Source organism: Fukomys damarensis, unplaced genomic scaffold (assembly GCF_012274545.1).
Source record: "Fukomys damarensis isolate Sample0158 unplaced genomic scaffold, DMR_v1.0_HiC HiC_scaffold_34, whole genome shotgun sequence".
Lineage (NCBI taxonomy): Eukaryota > Metazoa > Chordata > Mammalia > Rodentia > Bathyergidae > Fukomys > Fukomys damarensis.
This window is the reverse complement of record NW_022900946.1, coordinates 18,719,238-18,745,414: the sequence shown is the minus strand read 5'-3', so window position 1 is coordinate 18,745,414 and position 26,177 is coordinate 18,719,238. Positions and strand designations below refer to the sequence as shown.

Below are 26,177 nucleotides of genomic sequence, written 5' to 3'. Positions count from 1 at the left end.
TTTTTTTTTTTTTTTTTTTTTTTTTGGTACAGGCGATCGAACTGAGCACTTTGCCTTGTGCTTTCAAGGTAGGTGGTGGCCCCACTGAGCTAAATCCCTGGCCTTTGGTTTGTTGAGACAAGGTCTTGCCATATATTCCATCCTGGCCTTGAACTTGTGACAATCCTCCTGCCTCAGCCTTCTGAGTGCTGAGATCACAGTTGTGCCCTACTGTGCTTGGCTTTAATCAGGTTTTTAAGGCAAGGTTGTAGGGTAGGGATTGACTGGAACAGCAGGTTTGGCTGTACTGAGATGGTGGGTTTGGAGGCTGGAACCCATGCAGTTTAGCCATGTTACCCTGCCCACCTGCTGTACACCAGGTTACCTACCACCACACTGGGCCCACAGCTCCCTGGAAATAGCTGAAGCTGCCTCGGGTTCCTTTCTGACTGCAACTCGTAAGAGCAGAGGAAACCAGTGAGTGTTCTGGGTCCATGCCTGCCCCTGGGAATGCTTGCCATCCAGTGCCCTGCAGCTACTTTGGGACACTTGGGCCTCAGCCAGCCCCAGTGGGAGTGTCCAGGTGAGGCCCAAGGACTTCTCCAGTAGCAACACAGAGTAAGTACTAAAGGTCCTTCTTTCCTGTAGAATCCAGCAGCTTTCCGTTGTGGGTACTGGGTGGGAGATGGTGGGGTCCTGCCTGTGGTGCCTTTGGCAAGTCAGCCTGGAAAACACTTGGGGCACACTAGGCTGGCAAGTCCCCGGCCCCCTGATAGAAGTCTCTGAGACTGCCTTACCAGCCACCCATCTACCAAGGCTGGCCTGCGCTCGGGGTGGTGGGTGGGAGTTCTGCCACAACCTGCTGTCCCAGGGGAGGCCGAGTCCCGAGGTCCCAGCTCGGGAGCGAGCTCTGGATCTAGAGGCTTCCGAGGGGCAGCGACGCCCAGAGTGCACCATCACCTCTGGATGGATCCGGGGAGAAATCCGCATCATGAAGGTGAGGACTGCCCGCTGTACTCTTGGGGCGCCAGCAGCCCAAATTCCGCTTGCCTTGACCCTGCTACGCCGCACAGCTCGCGCCCCACTGCGGACTCCACTCACCGCGTTGCACTTTGGGAGGCGTACTTTTGAGGGCGTGGGCAGGGTCTGCGGCGCGTGCGGCTTACTTTGCGCACTACGTACTCTGCAGCTCAGTAAAGTGTTAGGCTCCCCCTTGGGCCAGTCCTGGGATGAATCGGCGATTGGTGGAGAGCGGGATGCTCGTTTGTGGCCACCCGCTGATTGGCGGAGCGCTTCGGGGGCGGGGCCGCACATGCACATAAGAGTGGTGGCTGGTCTGTTAACTTGTCCAAGGTTTCAGCTGCAGCGGTTCCCGAGCTCTAATCACCCGGGAGGACGCGGAGGATGCGGCGGGGCTGGAGCCACTCGTGCCACGCCATCCTGTACGCTGCCAATCCCGGGCAGCTGTTTGGCCGCGTCCCCATGGGATTCTCGCTGCTGGTGAGGCCGCGGGAGGACGCAGGTGCGGTCAGGGCAACGCACGGCCTCTTCTCCCGTGACCCACGCTCCCCTTGCAGATGCCGATGTGCTTCGTGGACCTGCGCCTCTGGTCACTGGGCCGGGCCGCCTGCGTTTCACCGAGGCCGACTACCTGAGCTCGCACCTGACGAGGGCCCGCACCCGAAGTCGCGCACCTGCACGCTCGGCAGCTGACGCTGGAGAGAGATCCGCCCGGTGTACTCGCACGACCACGGCTTGGAGGTGGGGCCGCAGCCCGGGCCCCGGGATTTGGCACTGGCCCAGCGGAAGGCACCGATGGGTAACGCGTCCTCCCCGGGATACCCTGGCCCGGTGGGGTGGGGCTGGGGCTCCCCCGGGGCTGTGTTCCATCCGCCCTGCTGCCGGCTTTGCCAATCCTGGGAGTGGGGCGTGGGGGGGTGGTCAGTGGGAGGATGGGAAGGGGAGATGAGAAACTGATGAAAGGCAGTCCAGAATCTCTTGGGATTCGCCACTTCCTCAGTCTGGAAGGGTTTGGAGACTCAGGGGACGCGGGGTGTGGGTGGGAAGAGCGGCACCTGAGGCTTCCCTCTGCTGGACGGGGCAGAGGGTCAGGTGTGCATGGGGTTAAGCCTAGAAACTTGCTTGCACTGACCTTGGCTGAAGGGCCGGGCCTCAACTCTGGTCTCCTGCCCTACAGGTACTGGGCCTTGTGCGCGTCCCTCTCTACGCCCAGAAGGATCGAGTCGGAGGCTTTCCCAGTCTCCTGAGCAACGCTTTTGTCAGCACCGCCAAGTGCCAGCTTCTGTTTGCCCTCAGCCACAGAAAAGCAGAAGGCCCTGGAGAAGCTGCTCCCTGCTTCCTCCTGAGGTGGTCCCTGTGGAAGCTGGCTGCCACCCTACCTGGAGCCCCCGGGAGTTTGCTTTGCACCCCTTTGGTGAGTGCATGGGATGAGTGGGCGGCTGCTTATCTCCACTGTCCCAAGCAGTTCTTGAGACACAGCTTCCCTCTCTGGTTGGTCAGTGGGTGAACTGGGCCTGATTCTTCTGGCTCAGACCTGTCTCTCTTTTCATTGTGGACTGGGGCAGGGGGGTCCCAGCTGGCAGTACAGCTCTGGGACCATTCAGGAAAGTTTGTTCTGGTGGAGGTGGCCTTTGTCCCGGTGGACTTGTTCCTGCCTCCTTCCTGAGCCAGCCCCAGGGCCTAGAGAAGAACCAGCTTTGGGTAGGATATTGTACCATTACTTCTGGTTATTGCTGGATTCAGTGGGTTTTTTCTTTTTCATAGTGTGAACTCTGGTGAGGCTTTAAAGTGGCTTTGCCCTCTGTGGCTTGGTTGCTAACAGTGAGGCTCTTGGGTGGGGGTGCTGTGTGTGTGAAAAGAGAAAGTCACGAAGTTGCTCCTCTTCTGCTAGGCGTTCACTTCTAGACTGAGGCCCGGCACTGGCTTTAGGAGATGCGTCTGTAACCCCCTTACCTTAGGGCAGATGCCTCATGCTTCTCTTGAATGTGAAGACCGGGCCCAATGGGGACTGAGTCCTCAGGCTTGGGACCCTACAGAGGCATCTGTCCCCCCTCATCTACCAGTTCCCTACCAACCTTTCATCACCTCTGCCAGCCACCAGTCTAGCTTGTTCCGAGCATCAGGCTTCCTTTTCCTGATCTGGTAGCTCCAGCTGCACTGGGCGGAGCCTGCCTCTCCTCAGCAATAGCCTGCAAATGGCTGCTGGCACTGTCTAGAAGCACTATCTTAAGTGTGCAGAGGGACAGCAGAGCCACTGTGGGACAGGAAGTCCACCATGGGAATCTGTCTCTGAAAAGACTCCCGGTTATGTGGTTGGAAAACTACGTTGTAAGGAAGGTGGTACTGACAGCTCAGGCAGAGGGCCAAGGCAGGAGGTGGTGCTGTGTGGGCCAGACTCGGTAGCCTAGGAACCGGTGCTATCCACCCAACACCCTTGGTCGCTAAGTTACAGTCTTGGCACATCTCTCCTCTTCCTCTGGCCCGTTGACATGTTGTGTGACACATCATAGGGCCAGAATTGCTAATGTTAATGTTAAATTTTATTTTCCAAAACAAATGGCACATTTTTAAGTGGTCCAGGTCCTCACCTGTAAGGTCAAACTTAAGTGTGGTGCGTACATTTAGGGGACACACACATACTCCCCACACCCTGCCTGGTCTGGGTCAGACATTCCACAAGCTCAGGGTCTTGATCATCAGGCCCACATCTTGTTCCACAGCTGGCTTCACTGCCCTGGAAGGGTCCACAGTCCCTGTCCTGCCTCTGTGCAGGCTGCTCCCTGGGGCTGATCCTTAGCCCCATCTGAGGCTTGAGCTGTGGCAGCTGCCTGCTCACTGCCCTCTTGTCTTCCTGGCACATAGCTTCAGGGTGGATCGATCACCCAACGTCGGATTCTGTGAAAGACAAGGTCCTAGTGCGAAGGGAGAAGCCCGAGGAGGGTCCAGGATACCCATCTGCACATGCAGCTGCCCAGGCAGACCCAGGCTGGTAGACGCTCACCATTCCTCCTAGCTAGGGGTCCCGCCACTTCTTCCCATTAAGCACCTGCAGCTTCTCCAGGCTCTGGGTCACTAAGCACAGTGCTTGCCCTGGGGACAGAGAGGGACAGTGTTCTATGCAAGTCTGGGCCATAGCAGGGAGGCAGGGGGGTGTGGGGCACTAGGAATAAATGACCTTAAACCTCTTTGTCAGGCTCAGGCTGGGGCCCGCCCCACAGGCCAGCCTAGCAACAAAAAAACGTTCACATCTGCTTTTCCTAGCGAGGGGTCCCCTCTTACCACAGCCTGGACCCTAGGTGGGACAAGGCCTTGCTGCCCTCCTGGAGACTCACCCATCTCATGGACTCTGTCTTCCAGGACTACAGATAGCTCCAGAAGGCTCATGGCCTGCACGGATGTACACCAGCTTTTGGAGTCTGTAGGCAGAAGGTGAGGTTGGCTTGGGTGTGTCCCCACAGGCCCTGCCTCTTGTCCTGAGCCCCTGGGGCCAGGGCATCCTCCCTACCCAACTATGGGCATTTGAATGACCTCTAAAAGCCAAGGTAGGGGCTCCTGTGTCACATTTCTCCCCAGCTGGAGTCTGTGAGATTAGAAAGACCTGTGATTGTTCTCCTTCACATGCCAACCAAAGCCCTGACTGCCAGTCAGGCTCAGACACAGGAGAGCAAGGCCCTAACTGGAAAGCAATCACTGGAGGTCTCAGCCAGCCAGGCCTTTCTCTATGCCATGGGTGGCCATGCCTCCCACCACCAGGGTGCAGTGCGCCTTCCCTCTCAGGTAAGGAGGTGAGCTTGGTTCCCTGGGCACCTGGCTGGGACACTGGGGAGGGGGAGGGGGGAGTGACAATCACAAAGAGAGCCAGATGGAGCCCTCTACCCTACAGGACTGGCTGCGGCTGTCCTTACCTGCTGGGAGTGGTGCTGGGCTCAAGGCAGCTGTGCTGGGAGACTGGTCCTGCCTCATGCGGGCCGAAAGCTCAATCTGACAGGCTCTGCCAGACAAGACCAAGTGCGGGTGAGGCAAAGACCTTGCTGCCTGCCAAGCCCCTCACCAGAACCCCCACAGGCAAAGGACACTGCCCTGTGCCCATAGCTGGCCTCCACGGTCCTGACAAGCGTCCCAGGAAGCTGTGTGGGCAAGCAGGAGCAAAAGCATATGGACCCCACATCCCTCTGCTGCTGGGTGAAAAGGTAGGGGAACTGAAGGGACCCTGGGCCTGACAGAAGCAGGAGAGTCGATGGCTAGGGCCAGGCACAACAAAGCACAGCTAGCACTCCTGCATTGTGTCCCCCAGACCTCCCCAGCTGCTCACCGGAGCTGCTCCAGGATGAGGGCAGCATCCTGGGCCAGGGCCCAAGTCTCTTGCAACTGGGTGTGCACGTCCTTGCGGGCTCCATCCTGCTCCAGCAGGCAGCTCTCCACCACAGCCCGCAGCTCCTGTTCCTGGGACACCTGGCCACGTACGGCCTCCACCTCCTCACAGCGCTGCAGGGCAAGGGCCCAGGCTGGGTGTGCGCTGAGGCCCTGGTGACTTGGGCTGTCTACCCCACAGGCGCCTTGGGTCTGCTGCTGTCTCTAACCCTCTCCCACTTCCCCATATTTCTCCTCAGAGCTCGCCACTGGTGGGCTTCTTCAGTCCCATCCTACAGCCCCAGTTGCGGCACCCCGTCTGTGTGGCAATGTCCACCTCTGTCTCTGGGAGAGTCCCTTACTGGCTCCAGGTGTCTCCCCCTATTCCCTGCCACTGAGCCCCTCTGCGTGCTCCCTGCTCCCACTTGCTTTGTGCAGCTGGATGGCGAGTTCCTGCATCTCGGCCTCCAGCCGGTCCGCATAGGCCAGCTCCAGTGCATCACTGGGGGGACGGGCACCACTGTGCCAGCGTGCGATGGCTGAGGTCATCTTCCTTTTGGGCCCAAACAACCTGAGGGACAATCAGAGAAGGATGTGCATGCATCTGCTGCATGCATGGAGCCCACCCTTGTTTGTTTCCTAGCAAACCCGCACCTAGGAGAATGGCAGTCCTGGGATCCTAAGGCAGAGGCCAAACAAAGGGCTGCCAATAGCCTGCCCTGCTATCCCATTCCCCTGCACTTGCTCTTAGCTGTGGACAGCCAGGTCTGCCTGCTCAGAAGGTCCTCAAAGGGGAACCCACAGAGGATTCTGGGAAGCTCACTGGGAACTATTTTCCACCTATACAGCTGCACTTGCAGAAATGTGAATCTTGGCACTGGAGTCCAGTGAAGGTTTGGAGGGTAAGTACAATTAGTTTAGGTTAAGTTGAGCTCTCAGCCAAGCATGGTGGCACACAAATGTAATGCCAGCTACTCAGGGAGACAGGCAAGAGGATGGTTAGTTGGAAGCCAACCTGTGCAACTTAGGAAAACCCTGTCTCAAAATGAAAAGGGACTGGATGTGTTGCTCAGCAGCAGTGACTGGCTACCATGTTCGAGGCTTGGGTTTCCATTCCCAGTAGCACAAAAATAGACTAATTCAAAGGCAGATATAAGCAGGCAGCAGACTGAATCTACAAATTTGAAGACAACAGACACGAGTCTGAGGAACAAAAGAAAAAAGACTGAAGAAAAATGCACAGAGCCTGAGGGACATGGGGTACTGTCCAGTATGTCGACACTGAACCCCAGAAGGAAAAGTGGGGAAGCATGCATATGACAGAGTAACATCGAGACACATAATAATCACACTTTCTAAAGATACTCTTTTTTTTTTGGTACCAGGGATCAAACTCGGGCCCTTGCCCTTGGGAGGCAGCCAGCGGAACCACTGAGCTAAATCCCTGGCCCTCAAAAGATACTTTTTTGTTGTTGTTGTTGAGACAGGGTCTCACTATTTAGTTGAGACTGACCTGGAACTCACTATGTAGCCCAGGCTGGTCTCGAACTCACAGCGATCCTCTTGCCTCAGCCTCCTGAGTGATGGGATTACAGGCGTGCACCACCACGCCCAGCTCAAAAAGACACTCTTAAAAGCAGCTCATCATTCACAAGGGATTCTCAATAAAATTCCCAGCAGCCACACCTGCCTGGCGAGTACAAGATCCTGAGTTCAATCACACACAGAAGAATTCCCAGATTTCTCATGAGAAACTTTGCAGACAGAAGCCAGTGGGCTAATACATTCAAATCCACCAACCAAGAACCCTTAATCTAGCTAAATTGTCCTTCCAAAGTGAGGGAGAATCAAGACCTCAGACAAGCAAAAGCCCATGGAGTTTGTGACCCCCTAGACCTGTCCTGCCAGGAGTGCTCACAGGAGTCCTGCGGGGAGAGGAAAGCATCCAGGCAGTAACTAGAGCCACGTGGAGAAATAAAAGAGCTCGGGCAGGGCACTGCTGCCCAGATGCGTAAGAAATTTGAGAGCACTTCGAGACATTACCATACTCAAGGAATTAGGACTAAAAGTGCAGACTGACTATGCATTCAGGATGAAAGGCTTCAATTTGGATTTTACACTAAAACAAAACACATGCTCAAGAGCTTGGATGTAAGTCACTAAATTATTCTAGTACCTGTAGTAAAAACTGATAATTATCATTTGTAGAATGTTTATGTTCTAATCGTGAATAAAATAAAACTAAATATATACCACCCAAAGATAAACTGGCAAAGACCTCCAAGGGCCTTGAATGTGGCAGTGTCAGCCAGGCATCATGGGCCCCTCTGTCCTTCATAGCAAGAGACCACACACGAAAGCTTCCACACTGCTGGGATGAATGCTGCGAGCAGGCTGTGTGCGGGTGAGGACTCACGTGATGCCGATTTCCTTCAGGTCGCTCTCTGTGAGGGTCAGGAAGATGCGGAGGTCCACGTCCTGCTCCTCAAACACCTGCAGGTACTTCAGACACCCGATCTGCTCCAGCAGTGTGGCGAGGTCCTGCAGGGTAATGACAACAGACAAGAGCACGGGGCACGAGGTGTGGGATGTCACAGACCCCCTAAGCCCAGCTCCAAGACAAGGACTTGTCTGCAGGCAGAGGTCCCACTGCCCATGTGCTCAGTGCTGTGGGTAGGGCAGGGAGCCTGTGTGAGCACCACATGGTCTCGGACATGCACGGGCCACCTCAGGGATGTTTGGTTCTATGAGGGCTGTCGGGAAGTTATGAATCTTGTGATGAGTCACTTTTCTCTCTGGTTCTTTTCGGTTGCCTTCAGCTGACGGTTTGATTTCCAGGTCTACACGCGCATCTCCTTCATTTATGCCGCTGGTGTGCGCGGCACCTCAGTGGCACACCGCTCTGTGTGCCTCACGGTGTGGCACAGGTTTCTGTTTTTCTTCGTCCTTCTGTTTCTCAGACAGCATCCTTCTTGCAGCCTATGACATTTCTTCACTCTCTTGCCTGCTTTTGCGCTCATCTAGTGAAATTTTCATTTTAGCTGTACTTTTCAGCTCCAGAATTTCTATTTTTGCAAGTTTTTTTGTTACTTTGAACGGAAGAACAAATTTTCAAAGCTTGTTACACCATTTTCTTTAAAGGAAGCACCTTAAGATCACCACCACCAAGAGTGCTTCAGGAGCCAAGAGCAGAGCAGGGGCTGCAGGTGGAAGCCAGAGTCCACAGGCTTGGTGGGCAGCAAGGCTGCTCCTTTCACAAGTCAGCGGCAAACGGTTACACCTTAACACTTACGCCCCACAGATCAGAACTTAACAAACACGCACTCAGATATGTGAGGCTGCTGAGGTCCTCAGCCAGGGTGACCCCCATGAGGAGGAAGCTGCCTTGGCTTAGGGTACGTGTGTGCTGTGTGCTCTCAGAGGGTCTCCACTTCACGAGCATCTTCACCAACTGGAAGCAGCTCTCAAATCAGTCCTGTTTTTCTCCCTAAACTTGTGGAGGCCAAGTCGAGTACGGACAGTGAGAGGACAGACAGCTCCTTCCCATCGGGAATCATCTCTGAGCCACAGCAGGGTTAACAGTCATCACGCTAGCCTCTTAAAGCCCCTCTCTGGCTGTATGCCCAGCAAGTGCCCCTCAAATTTCTGAGGCACCATCTTTCTGAGAATGTAACACCAGCCTCACAAAGGGGCATACCTGGGGTCCGGAATAGGGGGACAGCTCCGCGTGGAGGACAGATCCCGGGGAAAAGGCTGTCCCAGAAGTCGTGGTGCTTGGAGGCCACTGGCTATCACTGTTGTTGTGACGACTCTTAGTCTTCATGTAACTTTTGGTTTGTTTGCGAACAGAGCTTTTGTGGGCCTGATCTGAGTCCTGCAGTAGGAGGCGTATGTAGGGAGCAACTTGGTACTCGAAGTCCTCATGGCAGGGGCCAGACCTGCTTCCAGCCCCGAGCCTCTAGCTTTGCCATCTGCCCTTGGGCTGTGTTTTGGGGTGGGTGAAATTGAAAACCCTTTATGAAACCCCCTATCGCCACCCAGAGGCCTCCCTGGTGACTCTCCTGTAGCCTGTGCCACCTGAGCTCAGGCAGTGCTCCAAGAGAGCGGGGCTTATCGCAGATCACGATCGGGCGTCGCCAAGGGAGGGACTTCACCTCATTGCTCTCCAAGGAGGCTTCGCTGCTGAGCCCCTGGGCCTTTGCCAGGCCCTCGCTGCTGCTGCTCCGCATGGCCCCAAAGCTGGCACAGAAAGCAGGCTCCTCTGGTAACAGGGAAGACAAGATAGCTGACCACAGGCCTTACTCAAGCGAACAGGGGTGTGGGGGTTCCCCAGAGCCCTGTGCAGTCAGCTGCCTCTCAGTAGCCAAGCCCTGCTACTGATCCATGCTGACTTCCTGTCTCACCCCCCACAGGCTGGCGCCAAAGTGAGCACAGGTCCGTGCCCCCCGCTCCCCAAGGATGGCAGCTGTGCATGCCGTGGAGGCCTCCTGGCAAGGGGCTGAGCCCTGAATGTGTAGTGGCTTCCCAGCCTACATGGGGACTGGACGAGGTGCTTCCCCTCACCTGCCCCATGGCAGACTCGTATTCCTCACAAGAACTGGGGCCTTCTAGACCACCCCTTCTCTGAGGGAGCCTGGCAGGAGGTGGGGCGTACCCCAGCTGCTGCTGCTGCTGCTCTCCACATCTTGTTCATTGATGGGGGAGGTGACATCCCGGTAGCAGAGGCCCTCGCCTTCCAGGGGGTTCTCATCACTGCTGGTGAAGGTCACGTAATCCTGAGGAGGCACCTGTTCTGTGTACAGAATGGGGGATGTGACCATCCCTTCTGAGGGGACACATGGCCCCGGCACAGCAGGCAGGGAACCTGGTGGAGCAGTGCTCACGGCAAGCCCGGCCACCTCAGGACACTGGCTGCTGCTCACTCAAGGGCAGAAGGACAGTGGCACTGCCGGGCTACAGACTCCTGAGCCAGTGGAAAAACCACACACGCGTATGTGTGCACACATACACGTCTCTCAGGTCTCCTTTTAACATGGGCATTTAGAGGTGATCAGTCCTCAATGAGTCAAGCCGGGCCAAAAGATCTGGCTGATCGAGAAGGAAACACCCTGGGTGAAAAATAAACATCAATAAAAAATTACATAATCCTCCAGTGAAAAGACAAATGCATTTGAGAGTGGCAGTGCACTGTAATTCTATCATGCTTGGAGGCTGAGGCAGGAAGACTCCTAATTCGAGTCCAGCCAGGGCAATTTAGGAGGTCCCCATCTAGAAATTTTAAAGAGGGTGGGTTGTGGGAGGGTGTGCTGAGGATGTAGCTCAGTGTGAAGACTATGGGTTCACTCCCCTGCACTGTTTTTAAAAAGAGCAGACATGCCTGTTATTCTAGCCCTCAGAAGAAGGGGGATCCCTTGAGGCCAGGGGTCTCACACAAATCTAGCACTTTCAGACAAGAGGATAGAGGCAGAGCCTAGGAACGGCCTTCACACAGATGCACGGTGTGGTGAATGAAATCTGACTTTAGCTTCATTTCTGTGGAGCCTTATGCCTGGGCATACAAGGCCCAGCTGCTGCCCCGCTGCAGCCTAAGGCCCAGGGACCCACCTTTCAAGGCCAGGGAATGGTTCTGTTCTCAAGACCAGCTCTTCGGGTGCGATACACAGAGCCCTCAGAAGCGCTGAATGCTTACCACAGCGAGGCTGCGGCGTCTGGCCGCCCAGACCGATGGCTGTGATCCTGGCCAAGGCTCGTGGTCCCTCATGGATGCTGAGGCCCTTCTTCCGACAAGGCCTCTGCCTCTGAGCAGCAGGGTAGGACTCATCTGAAGAGCTCAGATCTTCGTATTTTTCTGCAAGCCAAATACCAAAATTAAGATGGTCTGTTCAGTGATGGACTGAATTACTAATCCTTACAGTAACTGGAAAGAAGAATGGGTAGTCTTAACTTAAGATGTTCCCTAGGACTTGACTGGTGAGAAGGCCACAGCTGGCAGTCCACTGCTCAGGGGCCAGGAACTGAAACGTCAGTTACAATGAAGAATTTAAATTCTCTCTGTGTTTCTAAACATTTTTGTAATATGCCGGTATTATTTATAATCAAACAAATTTTGTTGTAAAGTGAAGGAATGACCACACCAATCGTTGCATGATATATGGTAATACTAGTCACAACTGCTTAAGCAATTGTGTATTTTCAACCTGAATGACTTCTTGGGAGCTGAACTCCACAGGCTTGCTGTGTTTACAAAGTACTTCAAATCCCTATACTACTTCAGCTTGAAGAGCTCAACACACCCACAGCTTTTACCATTTAGTGCCTTTTCAAACCGTCGTAACTAGCTATCAACTATAAGGCAAAATTCAGAATTTATTTGTACAAGGCTCCATCTGATTCTTTTAATAGACAAGAAGAATTGGACGGTCGAGGATTTAGCTCAGTGGTTCCGCTACCTGTTTCACAAGCACAAGGCCCCAAGTTCAATCCCAGGTACCAAAAAATAAAATTAAAAAAAAAAGGAATTGGTGAAATATTTTTGTGTTGGTAAATGGGGCGCAGACACATGGGACCACCCTACTCTAAGCAGGAAGGGAGCTGACCATCTGGTCCCAGGTGTGGTCTCACAGCACAGCCTAGCAACTGCCAAGCAGTCACATAAGAGCTGGGGACCCCCAGAGGCTGCTCTCTCCTCTCCTGAGGTCTCTCCAGAGACCTACACTACCCAGAGGCCTTGGCTCCATCCAAGCAGAAGATGCAGGAAGTTACAGAAAGGAACGCGCAGAGAAGGAGGTGAATGAGGTAAAGGTGGCCGCCTTCACATGCCCTCCGTGTTGGTTCCAATACACAGAGCCAGGGCTGCCCTCCTGCCACTGAGGGAGAGCCCAGGCCAAGGAGCATCCAGTGTGACACAGAAGGACACGGCTGTTACAATCACAGTTCACAGTGAGCCTCTGAGTGGTTTGAGTGTCACCAAAAAAGGTAGCAACGACATTTATGTATCAGAACCTACAGTACAGGCAAGGAAAGAGAAAGATGAATTTATGGAAAAAGAAAGATCAGAAGTCCTTCATAATAATCAAGTAAATTTATAGATATGTACAGAATTTTATACCCAGATAACAGAGAATACGATTTCTTCTCACATATGAACCCTTAAACTATAATTAGGTGACCAGGCAAATATGGAAGAACTATAAACACCCTGATTAGATAAAGCAGAATGAAACTGAACAGAATAAGAGGAGATATCGATCACAACTCTCTTTTGGGGGTACCAGGGATAGAACTGAGAACTTTGTGCTTTCAAGGTAGGCGGTGGCACCACTGAGCTAAATCCCCAGCCCCAAAGATCATAATTCTCAAAGGCTCTTCTGGATGTGGTGGCACATACCTATTATACCAACGTTTGGAAAGCTGAGGCAGGAAGATCCCTATGAGTTCAGGGATGAACTACACAGCAAGACCCAATCTCAAAAAACCAAAAAAGCCCTCCCACCTAGAAATTAGAAAGAAAACCAAGCTGGGTGTGGTGCAACAAACCTGTACTCCCAGCACTCAAAGAGGCTGAGGCAGTTTAGTAAATTCAAGCCCAGCCTGGGCAGTTCAGTAAGACAATGTCTCAAAAATTTTAAAACTGCAATTAAAATAAAGGGCCTGTGGGCCGGGGATTTAGTTCAGCAGTTCAGTGGTCTGCCTTGCAAGTGCAAAGACCCGAGTTCAATCCCTGGTACCAAAAGAAAAAAAAAAATTAAATAAATAAATAAAATAAAGGGCCTGGAATATGGGTCAGTGTGGAAATACTGAGTTCAATCCCCAGTACTGGTTAAAAAAGAAAACAAAAAACTACTCTTAGATAAAAAGGAAAATATAAAGTGCAGAATTTCTGAAAAATAGTAACCAAAGCACTATATACCAGAATTCCTGGGATATATTCAAAGCAGTGATCAGCAAAAAAAACAAAACAAAACAAAAAACAAACCCCAGACTTAAACATATCAATAAAAGGCAAACAATAAAATGAAAATAAATTCCCAACTCAGAAAATAGGGGGGAAAAAACAATGTAAACCAAGGAAAAAATGAGGCATAAAGCTGAAAATCATCATGCTATGAGTTTTGTTTCTTCATTAAGTAGACAAAACATTATCCAAATTTAAAACAGAAAAGAGATCACGGATCAAGCTGGGTGTGGTGGAGCAAGCCTGTAATCCCAGCACTCTGGAGGCTAAAGCAGGAGGATGCTGTGAGTTTGAGACCAGCCTGGGCTACATAGTAAGTTCCAGGTCAGTCTCAACTACATAGTCATGCTATGAGTTTTGTTTCTTCATTAAGTAGACAAAACATTATCCAAATTTAAAACAGAAAAGAGATCACGGATCAAGCTGGGTGTGGTGGAGCAAGCCTGTAATCCCAGCACTCTGGAGGCTAAAGCAGGAGGATGCTGTGAGTTTGAGACCAGCCTGGGCTACATAGTAAGTTCCAGGTCAGTCTCAACTACATAGTGAGACCCTGTCTCAAAAAAACCAAACCAAACAAAAAAACTTTAAGTAAAAAAGAGATCAAATACAAATATATAAAGAACCATATAACAGAAGGAGGGTTTTTTCTTTCTTCTTCTCGGTTTATCTTGCTTTTGCAGTACTAAGGATTGAACCCAGGACCTTCACACTGAGCCACTTCCCTGGCCCCTTTTTTAAAATTCTAAGACGGGGCCTCTTTAAACTGCCCAATTAAACTTGAGATCTTCCTGCCTCAGCCTCCCACAGTGTTGAGATTACAGGTGGCACCGCCTATGGCCCAGATGGATTTTTTTTTTTTTTTTTTACAAAAGCTATTTTGAAGACCTCTACAAATAAGTCTGAAAACCTAGAAGAGATGATTTCTTAGGAAAATAAGCTCAGTAAAAGCAGGAAAGTTAGACCAATTCTGTAGGATAAATACAAAAATAATTCTGAAGGATAAATATCAAGGAATAATCTCCTAAAAAGCTGAAGCCCAGGTAGAGTCATGGGGGAGTTCTATCAAACCTAAGACCAGGTAGTACCAATGCTACACTTACTGATCCAGAGCACAGAGAAGGAAGGAAAACTTCCCAATTCTCTTTACGAAGTGTGTACAATATCGACACCTATACCTGGTAAAGACAGAACAGAAATAAGAAAACTACAGAAACAGCACCATTTGTGAATGAATGTCCATGTAAAAATATTAAAGAAAATGTTAATGGAATTCAAAACACATTAAGGAAATAATTTTACCAAGTGAGATTTATGCAAAAAATGCGAGGTTGGTTCACTACTAGGAAATTCATCAGTACATGAAGAGAGCTAGACAAAATTCCTAGTCATCTGCAAAAATGTATAAAATACCCTGGAAGAAATCCAACAGGAGGGCCAGACACAGAGTTCAGTGACAACACAACTGCCTCGCGTGTATAAGGCTCTGGGTTTGATCCAGTACTGAGATCCAGTACTGAGAGGAACGCCTATTCCTATTAAAGAGCTTGTCAACAATATAGGAGCAGAGACTTTTTTTTGACAGACTTTCCTGATATGATAAAAATAATGTAAAGGCCTTAATGATAGCCTTTATTCAACCCAGCATTTCCACTTGGATCAGCACCAGGCTAAGGTGCACATGCACTATTTCCACTGTGTTTTAACGCTGCACCAGAGAGGTTAGCAACTAAATAAGGAAGTAAGGCACAAATGTCAGAAGTAGTGAGTCATCTTGACTTGCAGATTATATGGTGATACACCTGGAAAGCTCTAGAATCAATAATGAAATTACCTAAAACAATAAAGAATTCAGCAAGGTGGGTGTGGTGGTACACGCCTGTAATCCCAGCACTCCAGAGGCAGAGGCAGGAGGATCGCTGTGAGTTTGAGGGTCGCCTGGGTTACACAGTGATCTCTGGGCCAGCCTGAACTACAAAGTGAAACCGTGACTCAAAAAACAAACAAACAAAAAAAATCAGCAAGAGCAGAGGATGGCTTTACTGTATTACTATACAGCAATCAACTTCCTTCATACTCAATGACAATAAACAATTAAAGAATATAATGGTAAAGCAGGCATGGTGACAAGACACCTGTAATCCCAGCTGCTTGGGAGGCTGAGGCAGGAGACCCCAAACTGAAGCCCACTCTGAGTAACTTAATAAAGAATCTCAAGATCTCAAGAATAAAGTAGGCAGGCGTGGTAGCGCATGCCTGTAATCCCAGCACTCGGGAGGCTGAGGAAGGAGGATCTCTGTAAATTCGAGACCAGCCTGGGCTACACAGTGAGTTCCAGATCAGTCTCAACTACACAGTGAGACCCTGTCTCAAAAAACCAAAAAAAATAAAAAATAAAAAAAAAAGTAGCCGGGCATGGTGGCACCCACCTGTAATCCAGGGCACTCGGGGCTGAGTCAGAAGGATCTCAAATTCTAGCACAGTTTGGGCAATAGGGAGACCTTATCTCAGAATAAAAAATATAAAACGGGCTGGAGATGTAGCTCAGTGCAGAGGCCCTGGGTGTAATTCCTGGTATTGCAAAAAAATAAATTTTTTAAAGGAGTGGGGATGTTTATCAGTGGCAGAGTGCTTGGTAAGGCCCTGAGTTAAACTCTCGGGTACAGATAAAAGGAAAAAAAAATACATATAATATAGAGAAAATCTCATTTACAATAGCAACAAAGATGATCAAATACTTCAGAGTAAACAGGTCACAAGCAAAAGGTATGGGAGGAAATATGTGACTTTCCTGCAAATCCCAAAGTACAATGGAACAAAAACACTTCCCTCCCTCTTGGGTGGGACCACTCTGCAACTGAGGACAGCAACATTATGCATTTACTACACTCTCAATGAACACGCCAGCAAGACTCTCATTCTTTTTTTTTTCAGTACCGGGGATCAAACTCGGGACCTTGCACTTGTGAGGCAGGCAGTGGAACCACTGAGCTAAATCCCCAGCCCTCCAACGCTCTGTTCTTAAGGAGCCAGAAAAGCTGATACTCCAGTTTATAAAGAAAATAAAACAAGCAACCACAGGGGAAATACTGAAAATTGTGAGGGGATCAGCACTACTCAAAAGTGAAATCTACAACAAAAAGCTTTTGATCAGCATGGTTTTGGTACACAGAGACACCAACAGAGTGAAGGAAAAGGCCCAAGTAAAATGGGAAAAGACCCAGTGTACAAGGAAGATGGCGCGCCTTCAGTCCCAGGTGAAAGCAGTACTTCTACAAAGATGATGCTGGGACAAACGTAACATTTGGAAAAAGATAAAATTGGATCCATATCTCACATCACATTTTAAAAAAAGCAGAAGTAGATCAGAGATCTAAATATAAAAAATGAACCCATACAAATACTTGAAAAAAAAAAAAACAAGGGTGAATTCTTACACAACCAGGGTCTAGAAAAGATTTTCTATGAGGCCAGGGACAATAAACATGAATACATTTGACTATAAAAAAAAAATTAAAACCTAGGGCACCAAACAACCGTGGCCAAGTCAAAAAGTAAAAACCATGCCAGGTGTAGTGATACAGGTCTGTAATCTCTGCGCTCTGGAAGGCTGAGTCAGGCGGATCATGAATTCTAGCACAGCTGAACCAGAGAGATGCCTTTGCGACACTTCCTGGAGCTCCACACCTGCATGCTGGGTGCATGTCCAGGCTGGTCAGGACTCATCTCCAGAGCAAGTATCTGACTATCTCAGACCACGGCCTCCCAGCAGGGACACAGAGCCTAATCTCAGATGAGCACTGGCCATCTGGGAGGGCAGCCATCTTTTGTTTTAGATGCCCCTAATGCCAGGGCAACCCAACTGCACCAGAAGGCAATGGCAGACAGGTTACCTGGGTTCCGGTAGAGGTTCCTGGGCAGAGCAGGTGAGTGTGTGTCTATCAGCGCCACAATCTTCATGTGTCCGTACTGCTTAGCCAGCATCCTGGCTGTAGCTCCACTGTGGTCTCTCGTGTCTACTTTGACTCCCTGTGTAGGTCCACGAAAGAAGAGTTAGGAAGCTCCTCTTCCACAGCCCTGGGGCTCCCTGGGCAGCCGGCCTGGGAAGAGAGCAGGCTTTCCCCAAGGTGGAATCATCACATTGCAGGGAGAAAGCAGTGCAGGCCTGCTGGACAGAGTTTTGTTCTAACCCTGTTCTTAATGACGGGATGGGCTCTGCAGCCAGGTGACCAGAAGCAGTCACCAAGCCTGAGCAACTGTCTGGACAGATGCTCCCTGCCAGGCGTGGGGTCTTGCGACACAAGGGAGACCCTTTTCCACCTCCACACCCAGGTGTGCCTGGCTCCCTCCTCTGCACAGGGATGTTGCTGGCTCACTCGCCAGAGAGGCAGCTCTGAGACCACCCTCAGAATGAAGATGCCACCTTGTATCCAAAGCTCTAAAACGCATTTAGTCTTTAAGCACAATTCCACATCTGCAGAACCTATGCTAAGGAAAAACCCTAAATACAGACGAAGCTTTCATGCACACAGATGCTTAGCACAGCATATCTGCGACAGGAACGTAGAGAAGATACAAACGTCCTGTGGACAGACAGACAGCCACACTACCGACCTAAGTGTTGACATTCACAGTTGTATAGCCAAGCTGAAAAGGGATAATGATTTAAAAGGAAAACAAACTACAGAATATAAATCATAATCGCAGCCAAACAGGACGAAACAAGAAGTGCACAGAAGCCAGGCTTAGTGGTGCACACCTGTAATCCGAGCCCTCTGGAAGGCTGAGGCAGAAGAATCCCAAGTTCAAGCCCAGCCTCGGCAACTTATTGATTTAGTGACACCCTGTCTCAAAAAAATAAAAAATAAAAATGGGCTAGGTATGTAGCTCGGTGCAGAGCCTACGGGCTCAATTCCCAGGACAGGGGTGATGGTGGGATGCACACACACAGAAGGCAATACCGGAATGAAACATGCCCAAAACGCTAACAGTATTTTTAAGCAATAAAATGATGGGCATTTTCCCCAGTCTTTCTGACCTTCTGTATCTTCTAAAGATAATAGCATGAGCCTGTTTACTTTTGAAAGTGGAAAAGCCCAATAAGGTTTTTAACTTTAAAAGCTGCAGCCATACACATCACATCCGACAGTGGCAAGCACTCTCCCAAGTCTCTAGAGGGTGAATCGGCAGGAACTTGAATTTAGAACATTAAATATGTCAAACCCCCTAACCCAATTGCATTTCTAGGAATCAGCTTGAGGGAATAATTAAGGACGTACATAAAACATTTAGGATTTTCACTGCAGCATTCAGCATAATGAGAGCCAGAAAGAACCTACAATAAATAGGAGCTGAGTGAACTGAATCATAGCAAATAGTCAAGCTCCTCCTTCCTGCCTATTCACACCAGAAAGTGTGTGTATGTAAGAGCAGGTGCAGCAACTGCACAGCCATGCACAAAACATCACTAAGAAAAAAGAAAATAGATTACAAAACTCCTAGGTGGTTTCCACTTTTCAGCTATTATAAATACTACTGCTATGAACATTCACATGCAAGATTCTGTGAGGACTCAGGTCTTTGAGTCTTGTAGAAATGATACACCGTAAACTGGGCGTGGTGGCGCACACCTGTAATCCCAGCACTCGGGAGGCTGAAGCAGGAGGATCACTGTGAGTTCGAGAGCAGCCTGGGCTACATGGCAGTGAGTTCCAGGTCAGTCTCAATTACATAGTGAGAACCTGTCTCAAAAAAAAAAAAGGGGGGGGGCCAGGGATTTAGCTCAGTGGTTCGTTCTACCGCCTGCCTCACAAGCACAAGGACCGGAGTTTGATCCCCAGTACCAAAAAGAAAGAAAAGAAACGATACACCCTATGGCAACTCTAGGTGTCCCTGTCTGAGAAATCTCCAGACTGTTTTCTGAAGAGGGGGCCATTTTACATCCCCATCAGCTGTGTATGAGGGTCCCAATTTCTCTACCTCCTCACCAACACTTGATACGGTCTGTCTTTTTACTTAGTCATTTGCAGTACTGGGACTGAACTCTGGGAGTACTGAGCTATATCCCCAGCCCTTTTTACTTTCGAGACAAAAATTTCACAAAGTCACCCAGGCTAGCCTTGAACTGGTTACCTTCCTCAACAACACCTGCCCCCTCCACTCTGGGATTACAGGGGGGTGAACTGCTGTGCCTGGGAATTTTTAAAGAATATTTTCAAGATCATCACAGGTCACGCTGTACTCACCAGGGTACCCCTAGTGCCCAGGAGCCACAACACATGCCATCAATAGACTTTCAAAGAAAATGTACTGAGTAAACGAATGAAGAACAGACGTGTAAGAATGTGTGAAAGAAAATTCTGTCACAGTTCACACCTCAGTGACATGGTACCCCATTCGCTGTGACCACATTTTAAGCTAATCAACAGGGTCACTTACATGATTCAGAAAATACTGCACGATTATCTCATGGCCAGCAGCGGCAGCTTCCATCAGCGGTGTAAACCCATATATAGGCTCCCTGCAAGACAGGCCGGTCAGGTGATTAGAGACAAGCCCTGCCGTGCAGCAGCCCCGCCCAAGACAAACCACACCGAACCCTAAGCATGGAGTACAGTGTACGCTCACGCCTGTGCACACTTTCGTGCTTGCTCGCTCTCCTCTGGGGTCACGCCCAGGGCTCGCTTCCTGGCCTAAAGACGGAGAGGGCCTCCTCCCCTCCTTCAAGGCTGTTCCCACCTGCTTTTCCTAAATTCCCCCTTGAACCATGCTCAAAAGCAGCTCCTACTCTTCCTTTCTCACAGAGAGCTAATGTGTCCTATTCATCTACACAAATCCCATCTTCTGAGTTTGACACTGTTGTGAAGAGCGTTTGGCAAAATTTTGCTTTTGTTTGCAAACTCTGCATCGGGTGACAAATATAAATGTGGCCATTTTTTTTCTTAATTGTGGAACAAACTAAGTTTGTGAGGTACCACTGTAATTCTCTCTCTTTTTTTTTGCAGTACTGACAATTGAAGCCAGGGTCTTCGCACTGACCGACTCTTCCCCCTCCTCTTTAAAAAATTCTTTTAAACTGGCCTGGTGGTGCACGCCTGTAATCCCAGAACTCGGGAGGCTGAGGCAGGAGGATTGCTGTGAGTTCCAGACCAGCCTGGGCTAAGTAGTGAGTTCCAGGTCAGTCTCAACTACATAGTGAGACCCTGTCTCAACCCCCGCCCCCGCAAAATATATAAATATAAAATTATTTTAAGGCAGGGGATTTAGCTCAGTGGTTCCAGCGCCTGCCTCACAAGTGCAAGGACCCAAGTTTGACCCCTGGTACCAAAAAAAAAAATTCTTTTAAGACAGGGTTGTCCAGGTTGGGCTCAAATGTGTGATCCTCCTGCCTTAGCCTCCTAGAGAGCTGGGACTACAGGCGTGTGCTACCATGTCTGGCTATAACGTATCATTCTTCCAAACACTCACTGACACAGGTCTTGCTATCCCATTTTCAGATAAAGAAAATGAAGCTCAGAGCCCTAGAAAGACGGAGTGGGTATCCTGACAGGAGGGCAGACGGTTTCACAGCCAGGTGGGCCTGTCCATCCCCTCCCTCATCTTCACCTGTCATACCAAGGCGGGGTGGTACTGACCTCTGGCTAGTGGCTTCTACAGCCATCCTACCTGGTCAGACAACACCTAGCCCACTCCTGTGGCAATCACCTCACGTTGGCGTTCGCCCCACTGTCCAGGAGGAATCTGACCATCTGCTGGTGCCCAGCACTGGTGCAGTGGAACAGCGCAGTCCAGCCTTGAATGTCTTTCATCTCCAGCTCCGCACCTTGCTTCAAGAGAGCACAAAGCACAGGTTACAGACCAACTCTCCCGTGGGAGCAGATGGGCAGGCAGTGCCCTCAGCTGAAAGAACCGGAAGTGCTGATGTGCTCACGCACACACCCTGGCCTGCAGCGCCTCACGTCCTGTCAGGGCAGCCAGGGAGCCCCTCGGGTTGCTGGGCCTTTGCCCCCTCGTAGCTCACCTGGAGGAGAAAGTAGGCGATGCTCTCGTTGCCACAGCTGGAGGCCAGCATCAGTGGAGTCTGCCCTTCCGGGGTCGGCACATTCACACTCACCCCTGCCTCGAGCAGCAGGTGAACGATGGTATCGTGTCCAATGTAGGAGGCATACATCAGCGGGGTCCAGCCACCACCGTTCTTCTTATTCAAATCTAACTCTCTCCTAAACAAACGCAAGAATCGCTAGACGCGCCCCACTGTCTCTCATGGGGTTCACCAGAGCTGTCAGCAAGGCCAGGCCAGGCTGGAGGAGCTGCCATTCCAGACGTCCCCAGGGTCGGGGCCAGGCAGGTAGGGAATGTTTCCACTTGCTTAGACACCCACCTTTAAAAAGCCCTTGTCTCCCTTCTCTGACGTCATATTCTCAGCTGCCCCTCCCCCTAGCCTCGACCATCAGTTCCTTTCTTTCCTACTAACAGCAAGATACACGTTGCTCAACCAGAGGACACTCAGCAAGGTCTGGGGTCATTTTTGGTTATCGTGACTGGGCAGCTGGCACGATGCAGGTGGAGGTGGGAGACTGTGAACACACAGTTTACAAGATGCACCTCGGTAAAGACTGAGCTGGCCTGGTCTGTCAGCAGAGCCGAGGCTGAGAGCTGGCTGCAGAGGGACTACAACAAAGGAAGGAGAAAGGGACCCAGACTTTGGACAAGAACCACGGCCACTGACTTTGTTACCACACTATGGAATCATTCTTGAAAAATGTGTGACCAGAGAATCCCGTTTTCACTGATTTCCATTACAATTGTGGAAATGCATTTTCCAACAGGAAAAAAATGTGGGCTTCCTGGCTCAGATTTTGGAATTGGGGTATGGGAGTCCCATTTTAAGACAATACCCACTCAGGCCGGGGATTTAGCTCAGTGGTTCCGCCGCTTGTTTTGAAAACACAAGGTCCTGAGTTCAATCCCTGGTACCAAAAAAAAAAAAAAAAAAAAAAAAAAAAAAGAAACAAAAAAGGTCGCACCTACTCCCAGGAGCAGTGGCACAGTGAAGGCCCCACTGACCTTTCCCCTTCTACAATTCCTCTGCCAGTGGCAGGAACAACAATCTGTCCACACGACTTGTGCCTCTCATAGCATCCACACACTAAGCTACACCAGGCAATTACTTGTCATTTACTAGCATCTCGCACACTCTGGGATGCACCCCAGGCAGCCATCCTGAAAGGTCCTGCTCACAGGACTGCAGCAGGAGCCCTGCCCAGGGGCACACGGAGGGGCCTCTGCAGACGGCTTCAACGACCCCATCCGCCACCTTTACACTTCTATCCTTGATGAGCAGCCATTCCACGAGGACGAGGAGGAGCCTGCTCCTTCTCAGCTAGGGTCGAATCCCAGGCGGAGCACAAACCTGTTCCCCTTCTCTGCGGAGCCATTCTGGGCTACATGTTTCACAGGCCAAAGACCAGAGCCTCAGGTCCAGAAGAGAATTATAACAGGGGTCTCGGTGACTCTTCGAGGAGACATGGGATGGCACAGCCAGTGGGACATCCCTAAGCCTCCGGGTAAAGGAGGACTACGGACTGCCCTGGATACTGGTACTGCCTCGGCTAGGGATCTATGAGTGATGGCAGCCACTTGGAAACTGGAGACCTGGTGCTTCGATGAGGCTTTGCTGTGGCTCACCAGGAACTAGAGAAGGCATCAGAGATGCAGACAAACATCACGTCACCAGGTTACCAGATGCGAAGTGGCAAGGAGAGTAAATGTAGAGTATGGTGACACACAAGGGGCTGGACACAAATTCTTCCCCCCAAATTACTGTAAAAATCACACTATACTATAAGTAAAACAGCCTTGGGCCCTGCCGTGGCTTTTTGTGGTATTGGGACTAAATAACACTATGCAGGTTAGTAACGCTGGCAGGTGGACCATGAGGTCAGGTCACCCTCCGAGGACAGCCAAAAATCTAGCCCCTCTCTTCCGTGCAGAAGTTAAGAGAGGAGAGGCTGCCCCAAGGGATAAAAATGAACTGTCTGGGCAAAGAATGCCAGAGGGCACTGGTTTCTATCTTCATTTTTGTTTTTTGGGGGGAACAGGTTTTGCAGTTAGTGAATCCCTAAACTACACTGGTAAAAGTATGAATTAATGTTTATAAGCCAATGATTAAAAGACAGCCGACAATGAAGTTTAAATTATCTAGGGCCTGGAGATGTAACTCAGCGGTACAGTGCTAGTCTAGCATGTATAAGGCCCTGGGTACCATTCCCAGAACTGAGGGGAAAAGGTTAAGCCATCTTTTTCTGCCTTGCAATCCAAGTTTGTTTGTTGTTTCTTTTTTTATTTTTCTTGGACTACAGATTGTACTCAGGACTTTGCACATATTAGGTAAGTGCTGTCACTGACTGACATCCCCACCTTTTTACTATGTAGCCCATATGGGCTGGAACTTGAGACCCTCCTGCCTCAGTCTCCAGAGTAGCTGGGTACAGGCATGTGCCACTACAGCCAGCAAAACTGCCTTCTTTGTTACTGCCAACATAAGCCAACACTGATCATGGGCCCAACCAGCAGAACTTCCCATCCCATGGGTATCAGATGTCTATGACTATGTTCAAGGTGCATCTCACGGGCTCTGAAGCCATTGAGATGTTATTAAAAATGTGAGGCAAAGGGACGCTCCCCAGGACCTCTTACCGCTGCACACATTCCTTCACCACCTCATACTGGCCAATGGAAGCCGCTGTGTGAAGATCCAGGGGTACATCCAGCTCCTCCCGGCTGACCTGCGTCCCCAGCCCGTGCCACATGGACAAACTGCAGTTCAGGAGCTCCGGCTCACTGGCTTCATCGCTGAGCTCAGACATGGCTGTGGAGGAAGGCCCAAGGGTTAGGTCTTCTTCCTGGCTGTTCCAGGGAATGAAACGGCTGATCCTACTCCTACAGATCTCAGATCTATCATGCTGAATGAAAGAAGCCTCTCTAAAGGTTGCCTATTCTATAACTCATTTACAGGACATTCTGGGAAAGACAAAACAGAAGTTGGAGGCCAGGTCAGTAGTACCAAAAAGGACGGGGGGGTCCCAAAGCAAGAGCGAGAGAGAATTTGAGGGGCAATGGATCTATTCTGTACCTTAACTATGATGGTGGATATACGACTTTATGTATTTGTCAAAATTCACAGGCCAGGGGCCAGGGATTCAGTGCAGTGGCATCGTGCCTGCCTCACAAGCACAAGGTCATGAGTTTGATCCCTGGTACCAAAAAAACAACCCCCCCCAAAAAAAACCCTCATAGATCTGAAGCCCAAAATGAATTTTACTGGTAAGTAAATATTAAATATAAATTATTTTTGCCAGGGATGTAGCTCAGCAGCACCATTCCTCCCTGGCAAGTGGAAGGTCCTGAGTTCAATTCTAGGATGTTATCTGTGATGCGCACAAAATATTATTTGAGCAAGAATCTACCTATGCATCCTCTGAAAGTGAAAAAGAGGGGAAATGTGACAGGCTGGTAAACCAATGGGTAGAGAAGGTCCTCAAGATGTGACACCTGTAAAGACACACCAGGATGATAAGTCTGTGATTATGAGTGCTTTTTTCTGGGGCTTACACCTGACCGAAGGCCAACTCATTGAATTCTTAGTAGAATCTTGAATTTGGGAGTAACAAAGCAAGGGTAAAAGAGGGAGAAAAGAAAAAAAAGTCCACATCACGTTCAGATGGCCTGAAGAAACAGTGACAGCTCATGGAGTCTCTAAGGACCTCAATTTCTACTAAAGAGTACTTCCAAGTGCTGGTGACAGCCAAGACGGCCAAACAAGTCAGCCCCCAACCTGGACTTTGCAGCTGTTGGTTAGATAGGGCAGGTGTGACAAGGCAACAAGTAATAAACCCTGCAAACCACCTGTTAGCACCTCCTGGTGGTTCTCTCCATACCTGCCGGTCTGAGATCAAGCAGCACCCTCACTCTGCAGGTGAGAATCCTTACCCTGAACAGTGCTGGTCAACAGAGCCTTGATAAGCATCCAGATAAGCTTCCAACAGCTCCTCCAGCCTTCTTCTAAGTGTTTTTTCTACTTCAAAAGCCTTTTCTCTCTCCATTTATAGGACACTCACATCTGACATCCCTAAAGTATCGAACACTGACTGACGACAAGAAACAAAACCAACGTCCAGAAAACTACAGGGAGAGAACACACATGCCACGAGACCACAAATCTACAATTTATCACGGTGGCATATGACAAACGTTCCTCAGCAATACAGAAAACATTCGTGCGCATAATTGTACACGCCTAGATAGTGTCGTCTGCACCTCTCTTCTAGAACTTTAGGAAGTAGCACTAGAGAACAGGACCTTTTAATTTTTTTCCTTCGGACTTGAGGGTGGAATCCAGGGCCTCGTGCACGCTAGGCAAGCGCTCTGCCACTGCGCCACATCTACAGTCCGGGACCTTTTAATTTTCACTCTCCCTTTCAGTCCTGTCCATCTCATAAAATGCTAAACATCTGTTACCTTTAAAGTAGAAAAGTGTAACTAAACACAAATAATGCTGGTGGCGATCGCGCCCACGAGGGAAGCCCCGTCAAGTCCGGGGCTGCCCCTGCGACTTCCCGGGTAGCACCCTAGAGCAGCCTCACAGTCCCCACCCTGCCAGTGCAGCACCACAGGGGCAGCAGGTGCCGACACCAGGCAGGGCCGGCATGCCTCAGGCCTACCTGAGCCGGCCTCAGCCTTAGGACCCCCGCACCTCTGCGGACCGCGACCACAGTGCTAGGCCCGCGGGTCGGCCCTCCCCGGAAGTAAGCTGCAGTAGCGCGCGGAGCACACCGGGAGGCTACAGACGAGATGGAACTGGACCGTAGGGCGCCGG

General features: G+C 50.3%; 2 protein-coding genes across 7 annotated transcripts in view; one reads left to right on the top strand and one right to left on the bottom strand.

The window, feature by feature from the left end:
- The window catches only part of Nudt16l1 (nudix hydrolase 16 like 1), a 5,288-nt gene extending 899 nt beyond the window's left edge, over positions 1-4,389 (top strand). Inside the window, 8 exon segments of the mRNA XM_033758590.1 lie at positions 33-68; positions 360-1,503; positions 1,557-1,590; positions 1,593-1,647; positions 1,649-1,699; positions 1,701-1,740; positions 2,177-2,413; positions 4,261-4,389. Of these exon segments, the coding sequence (XP_033614481.1) occupies positions 1,384-1,503; positions 1,557-1,590; positions 1,593-1,647; positions 1,649-1,699; positions 1,701-1,740; positions 2,177-2,413; positions 4,261-4,368 (645 nt within the window). The 5' untranslated portion in view covers positions 33-68; positions 360-1,383 and the 3' untranslated portion in view covers positions 4,369-4,389.
- On the bottom strand, positions 3,846-26,155 carry Anks3 (ankyrin repeat and sterile alpha motif domain containing 3). 6 transcript variants are annotated; one of them, XM_010644114.3, is made up of 17 exons: positions 26,023-26,155; positions 23,999-24,170; positions 21,321-21,519; positions 21,005-21,126; positions 19,739-19,820; positions 17,194-17,329; positions 11,039-11,197; positions 10,004-10,141; positions 9,504-9,610; positions 9,047-9,223; positions 7,766-7,890; positions 5,779-5,920; positions 5,312-5,484; positions 4,905-4,990; positions 4,332-4,415; positions 4,001-4,089; positions 3,846-3,894 (listed from the first exon to the last, which is right to left on the bottom strand). In XM_010644114.3, the coding sequence occupies exons 2-16, from the start codon at positions 24,166-24,168 to the stop codon at positions 4,013-4,015; spliced, it is 1,977 nt and encodes a 658-aa protein (XP_010642416.1). In that variant the 5' UTR covers positions 24,169-24,170; positions 26,023-26,155; the 3' UTR covers positions 3,846-3,894; positions 4,001-4,012. The 6 variants fall into 6 exon arrangements, with proteins under 6 accessions (XP_010642416.1, XP_010642415.1, XP_033614474.1 ...); XM_010644113.3 differs by lacking the exon at positions 26,023-26,155 and adding an exon at positions 25,292-25,414; XM_033758583.1 differs by lacking the exon at positions 26,023-26,155 and adding an exon at positions 24,769-24,953.
- Between the last annotated feature and the right edge of the window lie 22 nt (positions 26,156-26,177).

Bases quoted from the DNA above. Each gene is read 5' to 3' on its own strand.
- Anks3 (XM_010644113.3), bottom strand. From the start codon at position 25,328: ATGCTTATCAAGGCTCTGTTGACCAGCACTGTTCAGG. The intron at 19,821-21,004 runs GTGATTGCCACA...CCTGTCTTGCAG, and splicing joins GGGGCGAACGCCAACGTGAG to GGAGCCTATATATGGGTTTA. The intron at 17,330-19,738 runs GTAAGTGACCCT...GGACCTACACAG, and splicing joins TGCAGTATTTTCTGAATCAT to GGAGTCAAAGTAGACACGAG.